We start from the raw sequence: 14,450 nt of genomic DNA, 5'->3' as shown, positions 1-14,450 counted from the left end.
TCTGCGGGCCGCGGGCGCCCCCGTGTGGCAGGCAGGGGCTGCGGGGGAGAGCAGAGGCCTGAGCGCGCCCCAAGGACTGTGGGTGTCCTTGGGTGACAGGGGGCTGTGGAGGTGACATGTGACACGATGAGGTTGTGTGAGTGCATACAACTGTGGGAAGGTGTGTGGCCAAAACGAAATTCTGTGCGACAAGCAGGGGTTGGGTGTGACTGTGAGATCCTGTCAGGAGGAGAGTTTGTGAGCGACGGTGCCTGTGAAGTCGGAGACACCCGTGGCGGCCTGTGTGACGCTGAGGCTGCAGGTGCCTGAGCTGCCACTGGGGGTACTGCCTGTGGCATCGAGAGGCCGTATGTGAGCGAGAGATTAGTGTGACAGCGTGTAACATGGCGTGGACACAAGCACTGTATGTGCCACACGGAGGACGGTGTGGGAGAGTGGGAGACGGGATGATTCACAGAGATGGCGTGAGAAGGCAGCGCAGCTGAGAGGCCCAGGGGGACAGGGCATGACAGAGAGACCATGTGAGTTCAGCCACATTGGAGAACCGTGAGAAGCTGTGTGTGACTGTGTGATGGGATCCTGTGGGAGACTGACATTGTCAGAGTGTGTGACTCCTGTGTGTGAGAAGACTGCATGAGGCTCAGGGAAACAGTGTGCGTGAGTGTGTGTGTGTTTGTGGGACACATGGGATTCTGGAGATTGCTGACTCATCATGTGTGACTATGTGTGATACCAAGGGACGGTGTGTGTGGGGGGAGGCAGGGACAGACCCAGTTCAAGTGAGGTTGTGCAAGAATGTGTGTGCCTGTGTGTGTGAGTCACTGGGTATGTGACTTGTGTTCCTGTATCCTGCTCTGAAATACTGTGTTACAGTGCTGGACAAAGAGGCTGTCCAGAAATGTCACTCTGTGGGACGCTGGCAAGTGTGTGTGTGAGACAGAGAGAAGTTGACCTTGTTCATGAATGTGTGTGACATCTTGAGAGACTGACACAGTGCAAAACGGTGTTTGTCCCCTTGACACCCTGCGATGGTCTCTCCAGCTGTGCGCGAGGCCATGCTGTGAGGACAAGGGACTGTGTGTGGCATTTCCAGAGGCCACGTGACTGGCGCAGCGGGAGTGTTGAGTGCACGGTGTTCACGAGGTGTGTGGCAACACCGTGTGACACAGCCGGACACTGTGTGTTTCTGTGTGAGGACTGAGCAGGGTCATCTGTGCTGAGGGGACACAGTGGCGCTGACAGGGTGGAAAAGGGTGTGATGGAGTGAGAGGTGGTGGGGGACACGGAGGAGGCTGTGTGACTGGAATAAAGGCAGTGGGTGTGGGCAGACCTGGAGAGACTGTCCTTTCCTGCCCGTGGGAGACACACAGAGAGATCTGGGAGAGAGCTAGAGGGGAGGAGAGACACAGAGCCAGAGCAGTGAAGAGAAGGGATCAAGGCCCAGAAACAAACACCTGGGGGGATGGCCAGAGCAGTGGGGAGAGGACCCAGGGAGGCAGCCCCAGCAGGCCAGGGCAGTGGGGAGGGTGGTGGCAGCGCAGGAGGAGGCGGGTCCGTAGGGGCTGAGTCCCAGGGGAGGGGGCGGGGCTTGGGGGGACCCAGATGCTGCCTCCCAGCCTCTGCCACCCTCCTGCCATCCCAGCCCAGACAGCAACAGGTAGGAAGCTTCGGTCCTGGCCTTAACTGCTTTTTCCCCTGCCAGCTTGCCGAGTCTGCCTGCCTGGGAGGGAGGGAGGGAGTGAGGGAGTGAGTGACTTTGTACTGCCATCGGCCAGTCTCACCCTGGCCCGCCATTTGCCCTCCTTTGCCACCCCATCTCTCCCTCAGGCCCTCCATCTCCCTCTCTGTCTGTCCCTGTTCCCGCATCTCTCCTCTGTCCCTTTCTCCCCTCAACGCCCCCTCCCCTCCATCACGGTCGGTCCCTTCCTCTGTCCCCCTCTGCCCCTCCCCATGCTCTCCCACCCCATTGCTGCGCCCTCCCCCCTACCCCTCCCCACTGCCCCATGTCCCTCCACACTCCTCTCATGGGTCAATTCCCCATCACTTTATTCTCCCCAATCACTCTCTCCTTCTTCAGTCTCATTCACTGACCCCCTCCTGTGCCTCAGTCTCCTCCTGCCCCTCCCTCTGTCCCTTTCTCCATCCTCTCTACCTCACTACCCCTCTTGCAGTCTTGACTGGGTTCCCCCCCTCTGGCTGCTAATGAGCATAGGAGCCTTTGAGGTGGCCAGGGCTGGGGTAGGGGCTCCCGGAGGGGGGTAGAGGGGGCAGCTGCTGCCAAGGCCCTAATGAGGCCCCCTCTGTGCCCCTCCCGCAGCGATCTTAATTCCTTGTTCTCCCCAGAGCCGCCACTAATTGGCCTGGGGAGGGCCCCCTCCTGGTGCATGCTCTTTCCCAGGGGTGGGGGGGCAAGGACACCTGGATCCTTCCAGCACCTGTGGTCCTGTCCTCTGCCCCTCCCTCCACCTGCCTGGCAGTCCCCCATCTGTGCTTCCTTCCCCCTCCCCTCCTCCCTCTCCTCCCTCCCCCTGCCTGGAGGTACCCCATCTGTGCACCCCTCCATTCCTGCTCTTACCCTCTCCTCTGTTCATCTGTCCTTGCTTTGGCTGCTTCTTGGTCCCCCCTCTGTGCGACTCTTCATCCCTCCCTTTTCCTGCTGTTTTCCTGGCCCCCTCTCCACCTGACTCTGGGCACCCCATTCTTGCGCCCTTTCACCAACGTTACTGGGTCCCGACACCACCCTGTTACCGGGCCCATCACGACCACCGCCTCTACCTGAGGACCCAGATTTGCCCTGGCCTATCCCCTAGGCCCCTACTCCGGTCCAGCTTTTAAGCCCTTCACGGCCGCAGGCATGTCCAACAACATGGCCAAGATCGCCGAGGCCCGAAAGACGGTGGAACAGCTGAAGCTGGAGGTGAACATCGACCGCATGAAGGTGCCAGGTCGGGGTGGGGAGGAAAGCGGGGTCTTCGGGGCCGCGCTCTGGATGGGGTGGGCTCGGATCTGAGCCGCCGTGGGAAGATCCCGTCGGGGGCCTCCCCTCCCCTGGTGGTGCAGCGGTTGAGCGCTGGGCTGCGAGGCTGCCCGCAGCCCCTGCAGCGCCGGTTCGTTCCCCGGCCGCCGGCGAGGGTCCCACAAAAAAAAAAAAAAAAAAAAAGATCCAGTCGGAACAGGACTGGACCCCGGGAGGAACCCACGGCTGGACCGGCCTCTCACCCGGGTCCCTGATTGATAAGGGGCGGGACCACACAGGGGCGGGGCCGGGTGAGGGGCGGGGCCGGATGAGGGGCGGGACCCAGGAGCCGGCCCGGTGAGGGGCGGGGCCAGGGGCGGGCCCGGCGGGGCGGGGTCTGGAAGTGGGCGGGGCCTGGAGCGGGGCGGAGCATGGGCAGCTCCACCTCTCCGGCGCAGGTGTCACAGGCCGCAGCTGAACTCCTGGCCTTCTGCGAATCACATGCCAAAGACGACCCGCTGGTGACGCCGGTGCCCGCCGCAGAGAACCCCTTCCGTGACAAACGCCTCTTTTGTGTCTTGCTCTGAGTCCTTCCGACAGTTTACCCTCCCCCCGCCAAAGTAAGAACCCAATAAATGTGACTGTGGTGGTGGCTGTACTTTCGGGGAGACTGAGTCAGACGCAGAGCTTGGGGCCAGTGTGGGGGAACCTGTGTGCCGTCACATACTTTCTGAGTGTGCGTGGAGTCGGGGGTGGGGAGGGGGTGAAGATAGATGGGTTCATGGGCACGTTGGAGGCGGGGAGGAAATGAATGCTCCTGACTGATCACTGCTGAGGGCTCCCTGAAGGATGGGAAACTGATCAGAAGTCGTCCTTTACTGCAAGTCACACAGTTAGGAGGTAATGGGGTGAAGTCTGAGGACTCCGGTGCCCTCTGCATCCATCAGACTGGCCTTTCTCCTCTCTTCCCCTCTCCTGAGTGGGGGTTTCTTAGGAACCCCAGTGCAGTTCACCCTTCTCAACCCTGAATGACTCCACTTGCTTTCTGCAAATCTGGCTAGTCCCCTTCCCCCCTCACAGGCCTTACGCCTTGTCCTTAAGCTCAGAACACTATTCATCTCCCCTTTCATTCACTTGTTCTTCCAAGCACTCCCTGACTGCTCACTCTGTGATGGGCCCTGCACTGGGTGAACCTGGGGACTTGGCTGTGACCAAGACAGTCTCAGCCCTGCCCCCCTGGGGCTCAGAATCCAGTGGGAGATGCAGACCTGCCCCCAGACAGCGATGACCCAATGTGGGCAAGACTGAGTCAGGGAGCCCGGAGGGAGCATCTGACTCAACCTGGGAGTGAGGAGGGGCATCCAGAAGGAAGGAGCACCCGAGGGGGACATGGTGGTAATTAAACTCAGGGACCTGGGAAGAGAAAAGCTGGAAAGGGAGAGGAGACAAATTTAAGCATACACTCTTCTCTTTGACAATTATTTCTGTGCTCTAGGGACACAGGGGTGGCTCTTACAGGCCTGATTCCCACAGGACAGATACACTCTATACTGACAGCCGAGTTAATGTTTGAAATTTTTTTTTTTTAAAGATTTATTTTATTTCTTTATGCATACAAGAGCAGGGTGCAGGCCAAAGGTGTGGGTAGGAGAGGAACGAGGCGGGTGAGAGGATTCACCAGAGACAGAGTGGGGAGCAGAACAGGCAGATCTACTGAAATACACTGCTGAGGGGTGCAGTGGGCAAGACAGGAGAGGTCTGCTGTGCCATGTGGGTCACCTCCCTGGCTGGGGATCGAACTCATGCTGCACTGGCTGCGGGTAGCTTCATAGTGCTGCGTCTTAATCCCTTTTGCCACCAGGGAGGCACTGGTTAATTATTTCTACTGGTTGGCTGGAGGGCCAGTGTGTGACCCTCTCCCCTCTCCTCAATCTCCATTTGTGCTACCCAGTTTGGTTACTGAGGGGTTGGACCCCAGGATCTGGATGGAGACTGCTTAGCTCACTCACAGCCTCAGAGAGGGGCTGTTCACACGTCTGGAAAGTGCTGCATTATTCACATTGGATTAGGGTCCCCAGGGCCCCAATTCTGAGCTTCCTGGTGGATTGAGGCAGAAGCGGCTGTAATTACATCTCCCTCCTGCCTCCCACCTCTCAGCGGCTCCGGTCTGGTTGCATCATGTCTGGGGGAGCCCCAGGGGAGATAGGGGACAGAGCAAGCCAAGGATGATCTGGAGGGGGAGGTAGAGGGAGGAGATATACAGGGAGAGAAGTTGCCAGAAGAACTGCAGAATTTTTCAGATCCAGCATCTTTGCAGCTCAGAATCTGAAATGAGAAGGAATCTAGAATCCCAGGACCCAGAGTTCTGGAATTCTGGAGACCTTAGATCTTGGGGGGCCAGGATGCTGGGGACCAGGATGCTGGAGTCTTGCCCTCCCTTTTCCCACTACACTGCCAGAGCTCAGCACCTCAGGAGTGTATGGAGTTCTTTAAGCTGCACTGTTGGAATTTGGATCCTTCCAGACCTGGGATCTTGGAACTATGCTATGCGGATCCTTCGTCCTTTGAATTCTAGTGCCTGAACATGGAAGCTAGTGTGCTGGCTGAGCCGGTGGGGAAGAAAGCAGGCGGTGGAGATGGCTGCCAGGAGATGGCTGCCATGTTCGCTGGGCCCCCAATAACCCCACTCAGGCCCAATAACCCCACTCAGGAGGGGCAGGGTGAGCCTGCACCCAGATATTGAGACTGGCAAGGAAAAGCCAGAAAAGACATGGCAGGTCCTGGTGATCAGTCTCTGGGCGTGCAAGCTTGGGTAATCTCGTTAGCTGGTTTCACTCTGCAGTAAGAGCTTCTGGTTACTGGCTGCTCTTTCCTGCCACCTGCAGCTATGAGGTCAGCTTTGGGGTAAGGGGTCAAAGTCAGGTCAAGAGGCAAAAACATAAAGTCCTGGATAAGTGCTTGTTCCCCACTGTGTCCTCTCACTCAACCCCAAACCTCTGCCCCATCCAACTTCCTGCCCTCTGCTCAGAGCCGTGCTGAACAGGCCAGGGCCTGGGGTAGCCACAGCCATCACTTACTGGGCGTCTTCTTTCACAGACCCCAGCTCACTTAACTTTCACATAGCCCCCAAAGGGACTCGGTTCTCCCTCATTTGGGGCGTCCCCAATTGGGGCTTGAGGTTGGAGTTGGAGGAGTCGACGGATAACTGCTCAGGAGAGAATGGAGGTGTTTAGGGGGAACTTGAAAGTGGTGGTGAGGGTGTCCAGGCAGGGGCAGCGCAGGGTGCTGGAGCGGGGTCGGAAGCATTGACTGGTTGGTTGACAAGGGCCCACTCTGAGTGGAGCAAAGGGTAGTGGGCCGAGAAAAATGGTTTCTGGCTGCACATGTGGGCACCTGCAAGGCAGTATCATTTGGGACTGACACAGCAGCTCTGGCAGCAGTGAGGGGGCACAGGCGGACGGGCAGGCGTGCGCACACACGTGCAGTACATTGAGGTGGGGCGGCCTCTTCCCAGGGCCAGGCTAGGAGGCCGGAAACCCAGGAGTGAGAGAAGGGTGGGCCTGGGGTCAACGGGATCGGACTTGGGAGCACATCCAAATGTAGGCCTGGGCGGGGGCTAGGGGCCTGGCCAGCAGGCGTAGGCGAGGCCCATCTTGGCCCCACTTCCTGGCCTGCACGGCACTTGCCCTCATGAGGACACACACCCAGATGGGAGCACGGATGGGATGACTCAGCTGAGGGCCTGCCTGCCCGGGCTCCGGCTCCAGCCTTCCTCTCCTTGACTTGTCACGGGCCACCTGGGAATGTCCCCTGTCCTGCCCTCTGAGCCCCTCTGCCTCCCAGCCCTGGCGCACTGTCTGTGGGTTGGGGGTTGAATAACTAATAACAACACCAACAGTATTTGAGGGCATCCTGGAGGCAGGCAGGGTGAATTTTCTCTAATCTTCACACAACACCCCAGCAAGGGCAAGGCAGCCAGCAGGAGACTATCAAGGCTCAGAGAGGTGGACGTCATTTTCCGGCGTCACACAGCAAGTGACTGACTGGCGAGTGGGGGAGATGAGTTTCCAACCCCAGCCTCTCTCCACTCACCGGGCACCCCTCCACCTACAGACGCCCATGGGGCAGACACAGTCGTAAGAACACGGGAGCCCACAATCGACACCCCGTAGTCTGTGGACACACAGATCAATCTTAGATAAAATAATGGCCACCCACAGCACCCCCTCACTCACCTTGCTGATGGAATGTTCGATGAGCTCACTCAGACCCCAATAACCCCACTCAGACCCCCACCCGAGGCTCACACCCCCAACCCCCCTAGCTCACCCCCTCCCGGCTGTCCATTTCCCTCCCTCCGGGTCAGGCACCCAGGACCCTCCCCTGGGGTCACCCGTCTCCAGCTGTCTCTGGGCTATTCTCCCTCCCTCCCTCTGGAGAGGCCCGAGTCCTCTTCTAGGGGAGGGTGGAGGGGAGAGCTGCTACCTCAGCACCCCCAAGCCACCCTCGAGGGGGACCTCTCACCCCATGGCACCTGGAATCCTTTGTGGACTCTGCTGTGCACTTGGCCCATGGGGCCTCAGTGGAGCCAGATCCTGGCAGAGGTGGGGGCCTGGGGCGCCCCGAAGTTAAGTGAAGATGTGTCCAGCCCTGGCCCTGGCCCCTGAGTCCTCCCATTCCTAATTCCTCCTGGGTCTGGGTCTGGTTGAGGGTCCCCGGTGGGGGCAGGAAGCCAGTGGGAGGGAGGCTCCAGAGCTCCGGCCCCTACCCCTGCCTCCCCGCCTCCTGCAACTCCCCTGATGCTGAAACAGGACGCACGTCTGGCAGACGTCATCCTGCATTAATATGCTATAACTTCCTGAGTCCCCTCGGCCGTGGAGGCTGGAGGGAAGTGAGGGGTGGGGGACCAGGTGGCTGGGGGATCTGAGACCTGCACACACAGGCACCCACAGAGTCGGGTGCTGTGGTCACTTGAGGAGCCCTTGGCACGGCCGGAGCTGGGGTATCCGTCCTGCCGGAAGCGGAGATGGCAGCCGGCGGTGGGTGATAGGAAGGGGGAAGGATCTGGGGTGGCCGGGGGAAGTCTGCTGCTGCCCACTGCCCGGCTCGAGGTCAGGAGCATCCTGCCTGCCTTGGATGTGGCGTGGCTCGTTGCAGGAGCCTGTGCGGCTGACCACGGTGGGCCACTGGGGCGAGGGCCGGCTCCCTCCCCTGCAGGGAGGAGGGCACGGACCCGAGGCTGCCAGTCCACCCCTGGCCTGTCACGCAGCACAGAGGTGGCGGAACTGGGACAGACACTCAAGTCATGTGATGGGAGACCTGAGAGTTTGCGATCTCTACACTTAGACCACCTCCCTGAAAAAGAAGGGGTGCCTGAGAGGGTCCCCCAAGACCCGCCTGGTGCTCAAGGATGGGAAGGCTGATGGAGGCCCTGGGCCCCATGGGGACAGAGGCAGGTGCCCACTGTGCTGGCAGATGGGACACACGGGCTGGCACACGGGCAGCTGGGGGCGTCTGGGGACGGCTGGGCGGCATGAACGTGAGGGGGATGCTGGACTTTGGATGGCTGTTTGGGGCCAGAATATTCTGTAGGTCAAGGTCGCCAGAGCTTGGCCTGGGTCCTGGGAGCGCTGGTGTGAGGAGCAAAGGTAGATGCCAAGCCTGTCTCCATCAGGGCTAGGCTTCAAGGCCCTCCCCGCTTCCTCTTGGGGAGAGGGTTGGGGGGAGGGCTGAAGCTGCAGGACAACTCCAGGGCCTGACATTTTCCCTCTGGCCGGCCACCTCTTTCCCCACACTTCTGGAAGGACTGAATTGTGTCCAGGGAACAGAAATCTCAGTGGTGCCTGGAAAACACTGCATCAGGGAGGAATTTCCTGGTCATTTCTCAATCCCTGGGCAAGGTCTAACCCCGGGGCCTGGAGCCCAGAATAGATCCCAGAGGCCACCCCCAGATGGCCTCCCAGACTGGTCGCTGTGCCCCTCGGGGTCCGTTCTGGACCCACTGGTGCGCTCCAAACTCCCGCTGGCTCAGTGACCTCCCCCCGCCAGATGTTGGCAGAGACCTGGGGGGGGGGAGCGGCAGGTGGATCAGTGATGGGGACCAGAGGACCCAGGGAGGGAGACAGAGGCGGGAGCTGGGAGCACTGAGCAGGGAGGACAGAGATGGAGCCAGCGAGCCTGGGAAGAGGGGAGGGAGCCAAGGGGGCCTCCTGAGAAAGCAGGGGGAGGGAAGGCGGGGCAGAGAGAGGAAATGAAAAAGCCAGGCCGAGCAGGCAAGATGAGTAGGGAGGGAGAGAGGGAGGAGGGAGGGAAGTGGGGAGAAGCTGACACACGCAGACCCACCCGGAGCCTGGGAAGGAAAGACCTACACCTAGAGGTGCGGTGAGGAGGGGCCCGGGAGGCAGGAGTGCAGAGAAGGGGCCGCAAGGCGAGGGGAGAGGGAGGGGGGCGAGGCAGAGGGGCAGAGAGTGGGGGACAGACTCAGAGGCTAGAGACACCTAGAAGGAACCAGGGACCTAGAAGGGGAAGGAGCCGGGAGAGACACAGAAGAAACCAGAGACAGGGCAGAGATAATGAGAGACAGAGAGACCGCAAGAGCCAGCGAGAAAGGCACTAAGTAGGAGCCGAGAGGGAAGAGCAACAGAGAGAAGGAAAGAGCCACGGTGGGGAGAGAGAAGACAGGGCGGAGAGCAAGGGACTCAGACAGACCCCCGGGGCTGGGGAGGACCATGGGGAGGACGGCGGCAGGTGTCTGAGCGCCCAGCAGGCCCCGCCCCCCACCCCGAGGAGCCCCGCAGTCCCGGCCCAGGCCAGCCGCCGGGGGCCAGGATGGACTCCTGCCGCAACCTCACCTACCTTCGGGACTCGGTGGGCCCGGCCACCAGCACCCTGATGTTCGTGGCGGGCGTGGTGGGCAATGGGCTGGCGCTGGGCATCTTGGGGGCGCGGCGGCGGTCCCGGCCCTCCGCCTTCGCAGTGCTGGTCACCGGGCTGGCGGCCACCGACTTGCTGGGTACTTGCTTCCTGAGCCCGGCCGTGTTCACGGCCTACGCCTACAACAGCTCGCTGCTGGGCCTGGCCCGAGGCCGGCCCGCCCTGTGCGACGCCTTCGCCTTCTCCATGACCTTCTTCGGCCTGGCCTCCACGCTCATCCTCTTCGCCATGGCCGTGGAGCGCTGCCTGGCGCTCAGCCACCCCTACCTCTATGCCCAGCTGGACGCCCCCCGCCGTGCCCGGCTGGCCCTGCCGGCCATCTACGCCTTCTGCGCCCTCTTCTGTTCGCTGCCACTGCTGGGCCTGGGCCAGCACCAGCAGTACTGCCCAGGCAGCTGGTGCTTCATCAGCCTGCGCTCCAACAAGCTGGGCGGCTGTGCCTTCTCGCTGGCCTACGCCAGCCTCGTGGCCCTGCTGGTGGCTGCCATCGTCCTCTGCAACGGCTCGGTCACCCTCAGCCTCTGCCGCATGTACCGCCGCCAGAGGACCCACCAGGGTGTGGCCATCCCCGGCCCCCGGGCAGGCGAGGACGAGGTGGACCACCTGATCCTGCTGGCCCTCATGACGGGCATCATGGCTGTGTGCTCCCTGCCCCTCACGGTGAGTCCCTGACGGCCTGGCCCGGAGGTGGGGAGGGAGCGGCGGCCTGCGGGGGGTGCCCGTCTCCCAGGTGGGGAGACTGAGACTCAGAGAGGCCAGAGGCTTGGTTCCTGAGCCCGTAGTTCCCAGCCTCCCAGAGAGCTCCCTGCCCGCTGGCTTCAGCCCTCTTGGCCCCACTAGCCCCCTCGTCTTCCCCCTTCCATGTCTCCAGACACCCTCCCCAAATGCACCCCACACACCCGAAACCCCCACTGTTACAGTAATGCTGAGAGCACTCTTCATCAGGGGCGCTCTCTGTGTCCCCCGGGGGCCCAGCGGTGCGGGACACACGCTCAGAGAATCTTCCAAACACCCTCGAGCTCCATGAGCGGTAAAAACAGACGCGATTCCTGGCCAGGCACCGTTTTTACAGGCCGAAGGGCCGGGTCTCTCCACACGATCACACAGAGCCAAGTCTGGCCCCCAGCTGCTCTGACACCCATCTGATCTCCCCGCTCCCCCAGCCCCGCCCCGCCCTGCGCTTTGCCCTTGCAACCCGCCAGCTGTGCCCCTTTCCTGCCCGGGCCCAGATGGGCAGGCCCAGGCTCGGTGCCCCCGGCCCCTGTCATCTTACCTGTGTTCTCAGCCTCCGTTTCTCCTTCTTTAAAATGCGAGGGCAGGACTCCATGGGAAGGTGGTCAGAGCTTTTTGGGGGTGACGGCTGACTCAGAGTGTGGGAGCTGTGGTCAGACAGGCGTGCGCACAGCCGCGGGGTCACCCGCACCCCCCCATCTGTCTCCTACGGGGCCTCTGCTGGTTATTCCCCAGGACTTTCTCTCCCCGGATGTATCTGTTACTGACTTTTCATCTTATCTTATTTCCTTCCCCTTCTGACAGCCCCCGCCCCACCCCCAACCCCGCCACCCTCACGCCTGCCAGCAGCAAGTGGGAGCGGGGCAGTAGGGGGGGGGATGGCAGACGGAGAAAGGTGGGTGCTGCTTGACACCCTCCCTCTGTCCTCAGATCCGTGGATTCACCCAGGCCATCACCCCAGACGGCAACGAAATGGGGGACCTCCTCGCCTTCCGTTTCAACGCCTTCAACCCCATCCTGGACCCCTGGGTCTTCATCCTCTTCCGCAAGGCTGTCTTCCAGCGGCTCCAGCGCTGGCTCTGCTGCCTGTGCCCCAGGCCTGGCCACGGGGACTCCCAGACACCCCTCTCCAGGCCCGTCTCGGGGAGAAAGGACCCAGGGGCCCCCGCTGCTCTCAGGGGAAAGGAGGGGAGCTGGGTGCCTTTGTCAGCCTGGGGCGAGGCAAGGGGGGGCCCCTCACCTCAGGCACCACAATCAGGCAGCCCGGCGGGAGCCCCGTCCAAAGTGGGGTCTGCTTGCTCCCTCTGCTGATGCCCCAGCCCTGTCTTCTGGGAGCGGGAGACAGAGAATCCCTTGCTTTTCCCCAAGGCCGTGAGTGGATGAGCAGGGAGGGACCCCCCGGAGCTGATGCTGGACAGACTGTGAACCCTTCAACTCAGGGGTCGATCAGCTGCTGTTTCCCCTCCTCTGGGGCAGCCTGGAGACAGACGCTGGGAAGAGAGGGGAGGGGGGAGATGTGTACCGGAGCTTTTTAAAAAGGAACAGTTCTCTCAAAATAACCAGTGGTCTGGCTGGCCCGGCCTGGCCCGCGCTCGCACATCCATCTCACAGTCTAAATATTTAGAAGGTGGGAAGTTCCCAGCAGCTTCTGTGAGCTCAGGCCTGCTGAGTTAGGGTTCCTGCTCCTGGTCTTCCCAGCTGCCCCCCACATCCCTGGGGAATCTCCCAAGTCGTCACCCTTTCTCTGTCCCCTCAAGCCCCTAGCCTCCCTCACTGCTGATTTCCCGTCAGACTTGAGAGAGTCTTGGCCTCCAGGGGGTTGGGGGTAGGAGGAGGGAGGCCGTTGCATTGTGGGGTGACACTGCTAGGCAGGTGCCTGGGCAATGTGCCCGGCTTAGTGGTTGCAGGATGTGGATTGTGGGACCACAGGCAGGGCGGGGGTGGGGGTGGGGCGGCAGGGTAGAGGGGGAAGCTAGAGGATGGGGGGCGGGTCCCAGGGGCTGCCCTCAAATGCAACTGAGTTGGTCCTTGAATAAATAGTTGTCTCCCTATAGAGCCTCTCCCCACATCTGTCCCTGGAGTCCTCGCAAAGAGGTCATCCATTCACCCACTCATTCACTGGGCAAAGTGGGCACTGACTCTGCCAGGTGCTGGGGACACAGAGCCCCGCTTTGCCCTGGACTCCACTGGGGTGATTTCCAGCCTTTTCCCTCTCCCCTCCCCCATCCCTGCCTTCAGAAAGGTCCAGAAGAATCAAGAGTGCTGGGGGGATGAGCTGAGTGTCAGGGAAGGCAGTGGGGCTCGGGGTGGTGGAGGGCAACTGGTGAAGTCCTCCCACCCATGCCACCCCAGTTCCCCTTTGTCACTTGCTCCTGGGTTCAAACAGTAAATGCACCCCTGGGGGGTCGGCACGCATAGGGGAGGCCGAGGCCAGCGCCTCCTATAAAGATAGTGGCAGCAAAAGCTGCACTTCATCAGGGGAGCCGCCCCACCCTCCCGCACCTGCCCCTTGGCCTCTATAGCGGTGGGGTCCGGTCCAGAGAGGGCAGCACCAGCCCCAGGTCACTTGCAAGAAGAAGGCAGAGCAGGTGGGGGTGCTGGTCTCCATCTCTCTAGCCCTGATGGCTGGTGGGGCTAACGACTCTGACTCCGGGCCTTGGCTTCCTTTTAAGTATAAAGGTGATCATAATCAGTACTTAGTTGACAGAGATGTGCTGAGGACTAAAGATTCCCCCTGATGTGCAATTAAGCACTGGTCTGGAACGAAGCAGCTGGAACATTACTCTTGTGCCATCTCCGTGGCTGCTGCTGCTGCTGCTTTGGCTCACTGTGATTCTGATCTCAATAAAGAAGAAGACGACGTTTCTGATCTCAATAAAGAAGAAGACGATGTTTCTGGGAGAGCAAGAAACAGGTCCGGATGACTGCCCGATGGGTACGGGCTCCCTCTGGGTGTGATGGAATGTTCTGGAACCAGATGGCCACTCAGCATCGCCAATGTACTAAAAAGCACTTCGGAATGGTTCAAATGGTCAGTTTGATGTTATGGGCATTTTACCACAATAAAAAAAAAAATACTGAAACAAAAAAAATAAATAAATGGAGGGTGTTTGTAGACTTTTAGAGCAGTTATGACAGATTAAGGAAGCTGGTTGAATCTAGTAGCAAAGTTGACTGGTACAAAAAAACAAAATAAAACCAGGTCAAGAAACATGAGGTGGGGTTGGCCTTTGTCGCCAGAACCAGTCGCTTCCTGGAATGAACACAAGGAGGCCCCTGGAGGACAGTGAGGGGGAGCAGAGGGGCATTTGGGCCAGAGTTCTGGGGAGGAGCCTGCCCTCTGGGCAAGACCCGAGGGGAGGGCACTTGCCTCCTCTCCCCTTGCTGCCCCCAAGATGGGTGCTGTCACCATTCTCATTTTGCAGGGGCGGGGTCAGGGGAGGAGAGGACTTGAAGTTTGAAGCCGTTTCCTGCTGGCGCTGACCCACCAGGCCTAACATCCCAAGAATCCCCTTCTCCTCTGCGTCTCGCCCCTGGCCCAGAGGTCTGCACAGTCTGCCAGGTCAACTCCCTCCCCTGCCCACCGCTGTCCCTCTGGGATGATTTGGAAACCCCTCTCCCAGATAGGGCCCTCATCCCCAGCTGCCCCCATGGGCTCTGCTCGCTGGGGTCCTGCCAAGGTCAGAGGTGATGCTTGCCAAGCCCCGGGGCCCACAGCCTGGAGGCTAAGGCCAACCCCAGGAGTCTTCTCAGCCCCAGGCAACAACCCAGGTTCCCCCTTCTCTGTTCATCCATCCTTCCTGGAACTGTCCCCCCTTCTCTGTCTGTC

At 60.6% G+C, this 14,450-nt stretch overlaps 2 protein-coding genes across 2 annotated transcripts; both read left to right on the top strand.

Annotated features, from left to right (window-relative positions):
* Positions 1-2,854: 2,854 nt before the first annotated feature.
* GNG8 (G protein subunit gamma 8) lies at positions 2,855-3,543 on the top strand (the record flags this gene model as incomplete). The annotated part of the gene is made up of 2 exons (XM_084256756.1): positions 2,855-2,938; positions 3,415-3,543. 2 exons carry the CDS (start codon positions 2,855-2,857, stop codon positions 3,541-3,543), a joined length of 213 nt encoding a protein of 70 aa, XP_084112882.1.
* A 6,241-nt stretch (positions 3,544-9,784) lies between these two features.
* PTGIR (prostaglandin I2 receptor) lies at positions 9,785-11,932 on the top strand (the record flags this gene model as incomplete). The annotated part of the gene is made up of 2 exons (XM_084256958.1): positions 9,785-10,549; positions 11,552-11,932. 2 exons carry the CDS (start codon positions 9,785-9,787, stop codon positions 11,930-11,932), a joined length of 1,146 nt encoding a protein of 381 aa, XP_084113084.1.
* Between the last annotated feature and the right edge of the window lie 2,518 nt (positions 11,933-14,450).

The sequence above is a fragment of the Talpa europaea genome (assembly GCF_964194135.1).
Source record: "Talpa europaea genome assembly, chromosome: 16".
Classification (NCBI taxonomy): domain Eukaryota; kingdom Metazoa; phylum Chordata; class Mammalia; order Eulipotyphla; family Talpidae; genus Talpa; species Talpa europaea.
The sequence above is the reverse complement of the archived record's forward strand: the minus strand, read 5'-3'. Positions and strand labels throughout refer to the sequence as shown.